The sequence below is a fragment of the Polyergus mexicanus genome, unplaced genomic scaffold (assembly GCF_030449975.1).
Source record: "Polyergus mexicanus isolate NDT 795.1 unplaced genomic scaffold, iyPolMexi1.0 SCAF_3, whole genome shotgun sequence".
Lineage (NCBI taxonomy): Eukaryota > Metazoa > Arthropoda > Insecta > Hymenoptera > Formicidae > Polyergus > Polyergus mexicanus.
The window spans coordinates 8,323,692-8,337,480 of NW_027223323.1; the positions used below are offsets into that span (position 1 = coordinate 8,323,692).

At 35.3% G+C, this 13,789-nt stretch overlaps 2 protein-coding genes across 2 annotated transcripts; both read right to left on the bottom strand.

Annotated features, from left to right (window-relative positions):
• Positions 1-581: 581 nt before the first annotated feature.
• Ak3 (Adenylate kinase 3) lies at positions 582-2,485 on the bottom strand. The gene is made up of 4 exons (XM_070292778.1): positions 2,134-2,485; positions 1,785-1,904; positions 1,498-1,670; positions 582-1,235 (listed from the first exon to the last, which is right to left on the bottom strand). The coding sequence occupies exons 1-4, from the start codon at positions 2,297-2,299 to the stop codon at positions 1,029-1,031; spliced, it is 666 nt and encodes a 221-aa protein (XP_070148879.1). The 5' UTR covers positions 2,300-2,485; the 3' UTR covers positions 582-1,028.
• Positions 2,486-4,482: 1,997 nt separating this feature from the next.
• On the bottom strand, positions 4,483-11,311 carry LOC138931724 (uncharacterized). The gene is made up of 10 exons (XM_070292771.1): positions 11,141-11,311; positions 9,041-9,316; positions 8,760-8,860; positions 8,377-8,612; positions 7,792-8,044; positions 7,129-7,527; positions 6,822-6,941; positions 6,265-6,487; positions 5,852-5,985; positions 4,483-5,540 (listed from the first exon to the last, which is right to left on the bottom strand). Exons 2-10 carry the CDS (start codon positions 9,303-9,305, stop codon positions 5,181-5,183), a joined length of 2,091 nt encoding a protein of 696 aa, XP_070148872.1. The 5' UTR covers positions 9,306-9,316; positions 11,141-11,311; the 3' UTR covers positions 4,483-5,180.
• Between the last annotated feature and the right edge of the window lie 2,478 nt (positions 11,312-13,789).

Here is a 13,789-nt window from a genome sequence, read left to right on the forward strand (position 1 = left end):
ACGCTATATACGTTGGAAATAAAGTGAGAAATGTGTGGCGATTACATGGCGATTAATCCTAGAATCACTACTTTGTACTATACCTTGAACTTTGGCCAAGCAAGTTAGCTCGCAAATACATACTATATTCATAAAAAAAGATAATCGCAAGAAGATAACCGACGCATAGCTCGCGTTTATTTCATTACTCAACTTTGTTTCAGCTCACTTTGCAAAAGTCTAACTAAAAATTAATACGACACGGTAAATATATACAGGGTGTTCCGAAAGTATTTCATTAAATATCGCGAAAATCTTTCTCAACCGCTCGTAAAAATTATGTCTCGATAATTTCTCACTAATTGTAAGGAAAAAAATTTCTTTATTAAAGGAACATTTAGTACTTCTGGAACACTGTATATTCGTTACTGTTTATATATATATATAATTGGTTAATAGAGTATATGTAATTCTCGCGCGCTAGGTACAGTTGTTACAATATGACTATCGTTGCCGTTCAATATATTGAATTATTATAAGATCTCGTTGGATTATCTCGGTGTTGCGCGTCGAAAACATTTATTATTGTCGATATCGCAAGCAATGTGATTCGCGCGTGTGTACGTTTGTTATATGTGTGAATGAGAAAGCAAATTGCGCGCAACGTTATAGTACGTGTTCTCTCTGTGTTATTGCAGAACAAGAGCGCTTACTATTTGAAATCGTGTGTGCGAATTGGATAGAGATCCCAGATAGGTTTAAATAGATCTGTTTATCTCAATCCTTTGATAAGAATGTAAAAATATTCTTAGATATAATTTTCGGACTTTATCTAATCTTGTTTTTCTCTACATCTGTGTACGTGTGGATCTAATTTTCAAATATGTTAAAATTATATATAGATTGAAAAAGATATAGCCCTACAAACAGATTTAAACACAGATCTAAGTAGACCTATTTAAGGATCAGAGAGAAAGAGGGAGGATCTATTCGAGATGATCATCCGCGTACATTTAAATATATTTATCTAAAAAAAATTGATCTAAAATTCAAAAATATTGTGCTATACATTTTCTAATTTCCGGCCACATTTCATCAGTAGTGTTACCGTGAAAGTCCTTCAACACTCCAATCTCACGATAAAACCGCACGACCGGCTCAGTCTTCGTCGCGTAGTCTTGCAGCCTCCTCTGCACAACTTCCGGTTTGTCGTCCTCTCTCTGGCTCAACGGCTCGCCCGTTACGTCATCCTTGCCCTGCGAAAAGATTTTAACGTATTGAACGTCAAACCGTCCAATTATCCATTATTTATGTATAAATTAATAGAGGTTCGCTATTTTATAGCATAATAGAAGACTCTTGTTTCATATCGTGTCAAAACGTTATACAAGTTTTATTATGTTATAATCGCAATTATGTAATAGTGTAATATTAGGTCGCTTATATAGTTTTGCACTATTTTATACTCTTTCTGCGTGTTTAAAGTATAAGGGGCGATAATATTTATTGCGTGATTACCGGCACTCGTGGATCGTTGAAGCCGATATTGTAGACCCTACCGCTAGATAAATGCACCCATCTACTTTTGACGCGGTCCAGTATGACAAAGGTCGGCACCACGAGATTCACTACGAGATTGATCGGCTGCAGCTTCTGCAATCGCTCCGCCTGCGTCAGCGTCCTCGGGAATCCTGCACCGATGCCAAGATATTTGTGTCCACGTTTAAAAATCAAGCCAGCACACAAACTTAAAACGACCTTGACTGCGATAGTCTAGATGCGGCAGCGTCATTTCCTTTACTCACCGTCCAACAGCCAATTTCGATTCGTCACCGATTGGATCTCCTCGCCGATGAGGGATATCATCGTGTCATCCGGTACGAAGCTACCGCTGTCCATGTACTTCTTCACTTCCCTGCCTAGATCTGTAAATAGATGAATACAACGCATACATACATTTTTTAAAAATCTATTTAATTATAAAATCACGGGAAAATGTTCCATTTTACCGAAAATGTCGATTCGATTGTATTTTTAAGATTATAACAAAAATAGGACAAGAATGCGAGAAAAGGAAGAAATGAAGAATTCTGATTTTATCGAAATGATAATGACTTGAATATATATTATCTCGCAAGTATTGACGTCACGTACTGGTGTCGGTGGACACGTGGAGACGCAATCTATCGCCGCTGGAGATGTGCGTGACGCCGAACTGCTGGACGATCCTCGTGGATACGGTGCCCTTGCCGGATGCCGGCGCGCCGAGTATCACGGCCCTGAGGACCGCGGCGGCGCGACACGTGGTGATCGCCACCATGAGAAATTCGATTTACAACGGCTGACTTGCTCCGATGATCGACCGAAGAGTGCGGCGGGAATGTCGCGGGAATCCGCATGGTCTGGACCCTACTCTTCCTGCCTCCCTTTCCCCTCTCTTCCCCGCTGCAACTGCTACCGCGCGGGCTTTGACAAGGCAAGGTAATAATCAGCTGACGGAGATGTGACGCGATGCGTCATGACGTAACCGTCGCCGTCGTTTCGTAATCGTCATCGCGCAGGCTCGTCATCGGAAATGATGATGAACGAGATGCATCTTCTTCCCGCGCATGTATGTATAAAACTTGAATCAATTAATTATACACATTTATTTATTATTCTAATACATTATTATCAATTTATTAATTATTTCGAAAAAACAATGGCATTCATTCTGAGGTTCAAAATTTCCGAAGAGAGTATAGTTTGATGGAATTTTCTAGATTGCTCGAAAATCTAAATAGCATAATGCACTGATAATTTTCCAATAATTACCTGATAATCGATTAAACGTCAAAAAATTGCCCATCATTTAACGTGACATTTTGAAAGAATAGCCGCGAAAACAGTATGACGTCACGTACTATTGAGCGATTAGATTGCGTTCAAAAATCTACTCGGAATACAGTCACACGTCTATTGGCCAATCACATGACAGGAGAAGCAAAACTTCCCGATTGGTCGATCAAAGTTACTGTATTCGATAGATTTTCGAACGCAACCCTCGGTAAGTCACGCATTTTCGTGTTGGCGGCAAGACGGCCATGTTGGTTTTTTAGAAATCGAGAAATTATTCTCTGTAACTTCTTCTCGCATAAATATCGAGAAGCGAATCGCGTGATCTATCCTATTAAATTAATTAATTTTCGCAGTCATGTCGGAGGATCCTCATCAAGAGATGCTCGATCAGATCAACAAAGCGCAGATGGAATTGAAAATCAGGCTCGAACAGGTGTCGAAGCTCAGGAGTGAGTATATATATATATATATATTCTCAAAGCTTTCCTCGAAGATTTTAATTAACCGAATTAATCCGAACAAAAATTCAATTTCGTTTACGTTGCAGTTGATTGCGCGAGAATGCAACTGGAATTACTAAAGCTTTACAAGCCGCAATGTTTGGAGATACTGGAATCGTTGCGGATCGTTTCCGAGCCCGCGGGTCCCTCCAATGATGATGATGATGATGATGAAGACGCTATCGGGTCGCGCATTCATAACGAGAAGGTATTTATGTTGAAATATATTTATTATATTTTGAATATAGGACTGACACATCGACCGTGTATCCGTAACACTGTTTATAACGTAAACGCTTGATATAATAGACAGTAAATAGATATAGACTCATTGGAAGCTGCGTCGAGTATCTCTCTCGTTATCTTTCTTTCTCTCCTCGCACATTTTCCATCCTTCTCTTTCATCTCGGCGCTTATATTAGAGCGTGCGAGAACTTATTATGTAAACAAATGGACGTTAATCTTATCCTCGCTGAAATTTTTCGACGCGAGTTTTTATTTTTTTTTATTTTATTTTATTTTATTTTTTTTTGTTACACATATATATACGGAAGTTAGAGGAAATAGACGCGCTCGCGGCGACATGTTTTTTTCTTTTTTCGTTTTCATGCTCTTTAGATACTTAACGTTGGTTTACATATATACTTGTATTTCCATTCGATTTCACGCCCGATTTTATTTGCGAGGCGCTCGTCCAGAAATGTCGTTCGAACACACATATATATATATATACGCAAAATGTTCGGTGTCGTCGTGATTGTGATCTGTGTTGCGGGTCTCGTTATATTATTGTCCCTATAATTCATTAGTCTCGTTGTTTAGTTCAGCGGAAGAGAAAGGAGGTCGTGGTTTGAAAAGCCATTCGCGCGAATGGCACACCTCGTAAATAGATAAAACGCCTTTTTTGTCTCTCGTTAATTAAATATATTATCTACTTATTTTCGGATTCAAAATTCTTCAATTTTTTTTTTCTAGCAGGCAAAACTCATTATTTCGCTAATAAGATATATATTTTTTTAAAATTCTATATCCTCTGAAATTTTGCCGACAAAGAATTTTTATATGTAAAATCATGAAGGAACGTCGTGTGTAAAAGGAGCAGGATCGAGTATTTGTTCGAAATCTGAATTTGCTGTCTCGAATCGAAAGAAAATGGAAATTCAAATTATTTTTTTTTTTTTTGCTCCGATTTTTATTCCGACAAACGATATAATTCCCGATAGTTATCCTGATCCAGTTTATTTCGTTTCGAGAACAAACTTTCGTGTGCCAGTCCATTAACCCTCAGCGGATACCGCGGGGGTTCTCTCAGAAAGTCCACTAATTAAAAAAGAAACATTACAGCAATTGATAATAAAATGCAAAAAAAAAAGTCAGACACGTACATTCATTACATACCGCACGTACGCATACAAAATGATATGATTAAAATCAGTCCTTTATAAGACTCTTTTGAATAATTTTTTTTCTATATGGAAGCTCATTAGAGAGACTACAGGAACTTATAATAAAATTCGCGATATCCGTTAAGGGTTAATTTCTCGATTTATCCTTTATTATGCTCGATTTATCCTTTATTATGCAGATGAGCTGCCGATTATCCGGACGAAACATTCTCAGAGTAGACCAAAAAAATAAATTTAAAAACCACAATTTGTTAAACAATATAAATATATATATATATATATATATATATATAACAACAATAGAGTCTTAATAAAATCATGATTGGTCTCCGTATTCAGATCTCCGTATTGAGAATAGGTTTCAGGAGGAAATAAATCGTCCGGACAATTGGCGGTCGGACCGTAAATATCACCGATGCGGAACCGGAGCCGAGCCTTCATCCACGTGGTCTCGTTCTTATCGCTCGGACATGGTTTGTTGCAACGCGTCGAGGGCACCCGCGTGGTGCGGACGGCGATTCGGTGCCTCGTACATCATCGGCGGCGTGCGGAAGTACCGGTATCGAGCGTGATAACGCCGTATGCAGGAATCCGCGCGACACTTGGCGGCCACGGTCGCCGGGGACTGCAGCTGTGACAGGAGCACCGCGGCATTCGCGCACGATTGTCGCTCGGCGTAGCGGGTCTCGGTCGTCGCCGCCGTCAACCGGCTCAATAATCGTTTTTCCCTGGAGTCCAACGCGTTGCATACCTTACGAGCCTCCAGCGCGTAATTGACGGCGCAGGGTAGCAGCGTCGCCATTTCCTCGTCCTGCACCTAGTGCAATGATAATAAAGCGCTCATTACAATAGGGAATATCTCTCTGTGTAAAATATTAGAAAAAAGTACCCAAATATTCGGGAGAGATTCTAAGAATATTTTGATGTAGAAAAATATATTCTTTATTATATTTAAAAAAATATTTGAAGACGAGTTTGGAATTATGGATTTAAGAGATGTTTTTTATGTTTTTTATGAAATTTTAGGCTATTATAGATTGATTTATATATAATCTTCCAAAATTGTATTATTGTATTGATTAGGTCGAAAGTCTGTGTAATGAAAAGATATAGATTGAATGGACATACGCAAGCTTTACAGATCTGCAGCTTCACGCAGGGCACGTAAAGCATCCGAGATGTATCGCCGGCGAGATTGTCCACGTTTCGGCATCGCCATTCAATGGCTTCTAATTCCGGACAGCTGTTAGGTTCCTCGATGACTGTATAATCCAAACAATTGTATATCATATAATCTATTACAGCTGTTGTTCGAACAGATTCATTAAATTGTAGATAATAAAATTATAGGAGACAGAAATTTAACAAGATTAGATAGGCTCGCAGAAGAATTCTTTGTGGAAATTTTAATTTAACAAATCGTGATAAAACATGTGACGTTCTGTTGACGTGCTGTTATTGTTAGAGTTAAATCTGGGGATTTTCCTGTATAATTTACGTAATTTTTTGTATGATTCTCTAATCTTTTCTCGCATACTTACATTCGCCATCGTCTATATTATTATTGATACCGCTCCGTTTATCATCCGTTTTACCACTGTTAATGTTTGCGTTGCTATTCTCGCGGAAACTCGACGTCTGATTATTCTCCTTCTGCATCCTTTGCGCCTCTTTCTGAGCCAGGATGGTTTTTAGGAGCTCGTTCAGCACCTTGCGCATCTTCTGCATCGAGTAAGCCGCCACCATTTGCGCCATTAATTTATCCTTTTTATAAATTTTATTTCATTTTATTAATCATTATTTATATATCAATATCTTTTTAATTGATATTTAATTCATATTTTTCTTGTACATTTTCCACTTAAATTGTAATTATAATGCAGAGAATAATAATTAAACCAATTCAATCTAATTTTAATTATACTTTCTAAAAGTGTTGATATTTAAATCGTGAAATAATTAATAATTTTGAGAATAAAGATACTTTTTTGAGATACTCTGAACAAAATGTCACAATTTCTTATATATATTAAATTAAATTAATTTTATGTTTATAATCAAATCAAATTACATCGCGAAAATGTAGAACAAAATTTACCTTCTGCGTATCCGTCTCGTCCTCCTTTTTTGGAATATGCCAAAATTCCGAATCCATCTGCTCGAGGTTTTCTTTTCGCTCGTTCTCGTCGTTCTTTGGTTTTAAATTCTCAGCCATATTCTGTTAAGATTTACAAACGCCTTAATTATCATTTTATTCCATAAGAAACCGCGCGATCTATAGTTTTTAATATAATTTAATATAAGTTAATAAAATATATATAATAAATATATCTTTCTTATATCTTTTTTTTTTTTTTTTGAGAATATTGTTATTAATAATAAATTGTAATAATTGCAATATATACTTCATAATATCGCTGCAACATCCACTCGTCGTCCTGATTTTGCGTATCCTGTCCGGCCGTGAAAGTAGCCTTCTTCTTTCTACGATCGATGCCGAAATATTGCGACCAATCGACACTCTTCTTTCTTACTTGAACGAATTTTGATTTAGCCTGCTTCGTAGCGTTTTCCTTTTGATCTTTCGAAGACGGCGTCACTTTCGGCGGCGTTTCCGAAGTGCTCTCGTGGCCGTGCTCGTGTTCGTGTTCGTGTTCGTGTTCGTGTTCGTGTTCGTGTTCGTGTTCGTGATCGTGATCGTGATTGTGTACGTGATCGTGTTCGTAACCGTGATCGGATTTATGAGTATGATTGTGCGTGTCCATGGATTGCGTGCCGAATAAAGCTCCCAGGTCTTGAGCAACCTTGCAATGTATAGTCAAATGCATATTTATATACTACAGTATATATCTTTATATAATGTTGCATTTATATACAGAAGTATATTCATAGAAATATATTTTTTCACGTAGGGTTACGATAATATTTCGTCGTAATAGAACGATACGAACGATTTAGCAATTAAAAAAAAGCTTATTATATATCGAGGAGGCGAACGATTACAAGTAACAGGACGATGTTATCTCCTTTATCCTTAAACGATGGGACACCATCCTTTATTGTATCACCTTAGGATCCGTGGTCTTTAGCTTAGTCTGGGTGGGTCTGGGGCTTCTCTTAGCAACCGGATATCGCTTCGTCAGCCTGCGATAGTTGCCGAACTCATGACCGATAGGGTATCGACCGTTCACGTTTCTACGTTCCAACGTAGGTGGCAAATACAGGATGTTCTTATTTTGATCCGCGAACTCTTCGTCGTCTTCCTTCCTTAGTGACGAGTCCTTGCTAAGCGGGTCGCCCCAAAACATTGGTCCTGCCGTTCTATGTCGAACAAAAGTATTATTTTTTTAGAAACTATATTAACGGTTATTAGTATCCTATTTCTTTAATAAGACGAAAATCTTTTTGCGAAAACAATGAAATTTTAGCGATATGAATGCAATGTATTACCAATATCTGTAAAAAAAAAAAAAAATTTCCGCGACTGTTGAAATTAAATTAAAATTCGTCTAGAATTCATTTTATTAACTACGTTATTTTAAATGAATAAAAATTAAATTAAATTGAATTAATGAAAAATTCCTTATATTTTATATAATTATAGTTTTTGTAATGGATCGCAGAAACTTGCACAGATCGGGAATCCAACTCACTCGTATACTTTGTTCCCTCTACCAGCTTTGTATCTGTCGTAAAGCGTTTGTAAAGCGGTTAAATACTCGTCGTCGTCTATCTCATCAAGCGAACCATACGGAGAACCGTTCTGCAGTTCCTCCAAGAACAGCCTCGCCAGACCTTGGTCGTCCAGATTCAATCGGTCACCGGCGCCGCCTCGTTTGCGGCTGCCGCTTCGCTCGCGTTCGCGAAAGATCGAGGCTACCGGCTCTTCCTGTAAATGTTAATCATCTTGACAAATTATCCAGAAATTAGATCAAGTTGCGCGGGATCTAATTTTGCGATTCGGGAATAAAAAATTGGCCGTCTTTATTACTACCCGCCTTCTTTATTTAGATATTCGCCAAATCAAAAAATTTACCTGCTCGGGCAGGTTCTTCAAATAATCGAGCATTGCTCTCTCCAACAACTTGTTGTTCAGACCCTGGAGACCCTCCCCCGCCGTTTCTAGCTGGCCGTTATCTGAAATCGCGATGGAATTAATCAGTATAAATTCAATATCGTGTAAAATTCATAAAAATATTTCTACCGCGTTATAAATATATTATATAGATCGAGAAACACGATGAGAGAAGGCACGGGATTTGCTTTTATACGCGACGAGAAATCTCTCTTAGAATTTCTCGGTTCCTGTGCTCTTACCGCCTGGCAGGAACTCGATCTCCTCGTCCTCCTCGTCGAAGTCGCGATCGAACTTGCGGTCGGCGCCACCACCGTGATACTTGAACGAGTGGAGATCGTTATAATATTCCGGGGTGTCCGCCGCATCTAGGGATCTCTGTTTTCGCGCGACGGCGTCCAGGGCGCTCCTGAGGGATTCCCGGTTCGTCTGCCGAGCCGCGGGAATCGACGCGATCGCGCCGGTTCCCAGGATCAGCAGCGGCAGCATCCACCTTCGCGATGCCATTGATGCTCGAACTGGCAGAAACGTAGTTTTGTGCAATATTATCGATATAATCGAAATCACCTGATAATTTCTCCATAATTGACATATCTATTTTTCCAAATTTTTTCTCTTATAAAAAACACATTTTTTTCTATTATATGTATTTTTTATCTCTGTTTTTGTGAAAATTATATTAATTTATATAAATATTTTCAATTTATATATATATATATATATATATATATACATATGAAAAAAGTGGAGATTATATTGTATTATAATTTTTATATTTATTTCAAAATTTTTTAAATAGAAACTGTAATCTTTATTAATTTTTTCTCTGGTAATCTTACGTTTTATATATTATAATCTTCATTCTTTTAATTAAATTCTTTGAATTCTTTATTTAACTCAATCGTAAGATTGAACCCTACTTTATAATAAATATAGATATATTGATTATATATCTATTGATCCATTGATTATATCTATGTATCTATTTTGCATATTATGCACTAAGATGATATCGATTTTGTTAATAGGGTAGCGAAGTCCTTCGCGCGAATGAAGACGTATCGAGAACGATGTAACGCAACTGCGTAAGGCAAAACAAGATCATAATCCAATTACTGTCACTGGTAAAAAAAATTCTTCGTACTTTATGTATAATCGGAAATTATAATATATAAAATAACACATAGTAAAGTGAAAAAAATATGCTACAGAATATAAAGGAAAGAAATTATAACGAAAAAATATTTCAGATATAGTTAATATAATTGAATAATTAAAGAAAGAATTGAGTTAAATAAACATAAAAGAATCAATATACATTATGTTATTATAAGTTAAGTAATTAAAATGTAACGAAGCAATTAAGGATACGCAAATACAAGCTATCGTCACGCAATACGAACGTTTCCTTCGGGATCGATAAATGTACCGTTCTTTGAAATGATATTTATAAATTAATTATAAATTATGTAGCGAATGTAAATTTTTCACATATGTCAGTTTGCAAATATTTGAAACGACATTCAACCTTTTCGCTTTGAATACCGCGTTTAAATGTTATTAATAAAATTTGTATTGCGTTTAAATGCTACGTAAAAAAGCTACAAATTAATCTACTATAGTTTGTGTGTGTGTGTGTGTGCGGATAAAAATATATGTATAATAATTAAAAAAATAAAATTATATAATTCATAAATTATAAATTATATAATAAATATAAAATAATTTTGAATATAAAATAATTTATATATAAATTTAATTATATATAATTTCCACATAAATAATAATAATAATATGAAATTTATTAAACGAAGGATTATCATGTACACAAATTTCTTGACATTCTCAAAATCTATATGAAATGAAATCATTATTATAATAATGGCATTAAAGCAAGTGGGTCAGATATTTGCGGCGCGAATCAAATTATCATATGATGATCCGACATTGCGATTACAGTCGCGTATTTGCTCATGTCATGTTTCGCAATCGGCAAGCAACGATCAAATTTATTTCGTCGCGAACGATGTCAGCACAAAAGGTGAAGCGCGAGTTTCGCAATTTTGCCTCGACGAGGAAAAACGGAATTGCATTCCGATCATTTTCGAGAATCGGATCGCGCGAGAATGATATCCACGATCAACAGCGATAGAAAATTTTCAGATAATTAATTTAATCAGTTCGATTGCGTTGCACACACACTCACTCAGGAATATCAATCGCGAGAAGGGAAGCTCGATCGCGGAGATGAATTATAACCGACGACGAGCAAGAACTGTCGAGCGAGAAATTAATTAATTGAGATTAGTTGAGAGTCTTTCGGCGCGCGTGATGATACGTACCTGATTGATTTAATGTCTCATCCGCGTGATACCCTCCGATAAATCCGGTCTAGTGTGCGGTTATCTTTGATTTAATTTTTAAAATTTTGTTACTATGTCACAATATCGTTGACGACGATTCTCCCGATATGGAGTCCCGTCCTGTTCTTTTTCGACCAGGACCGACCGCCAATGACGACGGCTTTTATATAGGGCGAGAGGGCGTAGGATCGATAGAAACGCGCATGGTACTTTGACAGCTACCGGCAGCAACAAGTAAAGAGGGCATAGACGGGGTGTGCCGTGTGCGGTATGAAGAGAATAAATATATAGTCGACAGGAAAATTTTTTACGCTCTTTCGCTTCGCGAGCTTATCCGAACGAAAATTCCATGGCAGCAAGCGAATTAAATAAGTTTTTGGAAAACTTTATTTCTCAATTTAATCTCGGCGAATGAAACGGTGTCAAGTATTCCGCTCGTGTATTTTTTATTATCTTATCCCGGCGTAGACATATTAACTATCGATTTTGCTAGTTTGGAAAGCTTTACACGTAGAAATTTTGAAAATACAGTTTGCCATCAGTGATCATGCATTTGCTTTGTGAGAAATGTTTAGAGAAGCGAGAACTTGAGCAAAATATTATGTTGAATCTATCTCAGAAAATAGAAAAACATCGAAATTATAAAATCAATTGGCAATCGAAAACAAAAAAAGAATCGATTTAAATGTAAAATGTAGTCGTAGATCTATGACTTATCTCTCTATGACCACATTTGTATACCTATACAGAAAAACAATATACATATTTATCTATGTAAATAAATATGTACATTGAAGCAAGAAATTAATATAGAAAACATTTTAACAGTGCTCACTCTCTTCAATAGCTAACTATAAGTAAAAAGATTGTCAAAAAACGGTAATAAAAGATGTAACATTACTAAAAATAGGCTGGAGTTCAAAATCGTAGATGATATTCGATTACGAGGAAGAAACTTTGTTTTTTCTTTCAGTTTCTACACAACTGCTTTTTAGATAAGGATTCTGCATATTTGCAGATTTTAAATATATACATTTACGTATTTAAATACGTACAACGATTTTAAATACGTGTATTTAGAATTTTTTCGCGTGCGATATATTTATATGTATATACACGTTCTTAATCAAGAGATAAGTATTCGCAAAAGCAAAATCTTATCGCATGAGATATCTATCTCGGGAATAAAAAACCGACAATAATGGAAATATTTTACTCGCTGCGAAATTAATTGGAATGAAGAAAGGGCTTAAATCTAATGAATTAATTTATTGTACGTTCGAAGAATGAGAATTCCATTCAAAAGACGCATAAAAGATCAATGCAATGCGCATTGATTACAGTATTTTTACAGTAACGGTTACGTATTAGCCGTTACTTTTATCGTTATTTTTTGATTCTTTATTATCTTATATCTATTCAATAAATGTATTTTTTGAAAAATATTTTGTAGCCTTTTATCATAAGCTGCATTCTGATAGTCACTGCCAGTATTGAAAATCTATAATAACGTATAAATTATAGATTTTACAATACTGATAGTGAATATTGGAATACACTCTTAATAATATCAATATTTAAAAACAGTATTTGATAAAAATTTTCGACAAAATTGAAATTTCTAAATTACAATTTAAATTCCTATAAAGATAAGTGTATTAAAAAGTAAAGATATTAACATAAAAAATTAGAATCATTAAATCAGTTTAATATAAAAAACGCTTGCTATATAGAGACTAATTTAGAGTTTTTAATTGTAACATAGATTATTACATTTAATATTGATTATTAAATAATTTTATTGTATAATCTAATAGCTTATATTTTAGCAAAAAACAAAAACATAACGAAAAAGTAACGAATCGTTATTTTCCAAGTAATGGAAACGGTAACGCGTTACTTTTTAAAATCAGTAACGAGTAACGGTAACGAGTTACTTTTTACAAAAAATAATGGTAACGGTAACGCGTTACTTTTATAGAGTAACAACGTTCCCAACCCTGGATTATACAAATTATAAAAATTATCAGTGCTTTATGAATATGCAACAATTAATACGTAGTTACAAAAATATTCCATGAATATGCAATTATGTTAATACGCGCATTAAAGTATGTACAGAATGTCAAGTATGGACAGAAGAAATAGATACAACCGACGAGAAAATAATTCTAAAGAATCGAAAGAAACACGAAAAGCAAAAACTATCCTTTTTAAAAATATATATTTCACTTTTCCATTTAAAATTATTTTTCGTCGAAATTACACAATCATTTATCTTACACTTGTTATTAGTTTTTTCTTGTCGCAAAAAATAATTCATCTTTTCGTCGGAATGCGCGTTTATATATTTGTTTTTTAAATGAAAAATTATCTATCTTCTTGTAGATACTTGTAGATAATCAATGGAGATGTCTACATTCTTAGATATTAACAAATGTTTTTATAATTATACCTCGCAAATCAAGATTGAAATGAAAAGAGATAACGTCGTACAGATGTCGCAAGAAAATATTCTTAGAGAGAGAGAGTGAACTACAATAAATTAATTCCAAAATTATAAAATTAAACAATCATAGAAAGATGATATTACAAATAATTGATTAAAAAATAAGATATATGAAAGTA

Coding starts and splice junctions, on each gene's coding strand:
- Ak3 (XM_070292778.1), bottom strand. CDS start 2,299: ATGGTGGCGATCACCACGTGTCGCGCCGCCGCGGTCCTCAGGGCCGTG. Junction 1,905..2,133: donor CCACGTGTCCACCGACACCA/GTACGTGACGTC, acceptor ATCTATTTACAG/ATCTAGGCAGGGAAGTGAAG. Junction 1,671..1,784: donor TCGAAATTGGCTGTTGGACG/GTGAGTAAAGGA, acceptor GCATCGGTGCAG/GATTCCCGAGGACGCTGACG.
- LOC138931724 (XM_070292771.1), bottom strand. CDS start 9,305: ATGGCATCGCGAAGGTGGATGCTGCCGCTGCTGATCCTGGGAACCGGC. Junction 8,613..8,759: donor TGAAGAACCTGCCCGAGCAG/GTAAATTTTTTG, acceptor TAACATTTACAG/GAAGAGCCGGTAGCCTCGAT. Junction 5,541..5,851: donor TGCAGATCTGTAAAGCTTGC/GTATGTCCATTC, acceptor TCATTGCACTAG/GTGCAGGACGAGGAAATGGC.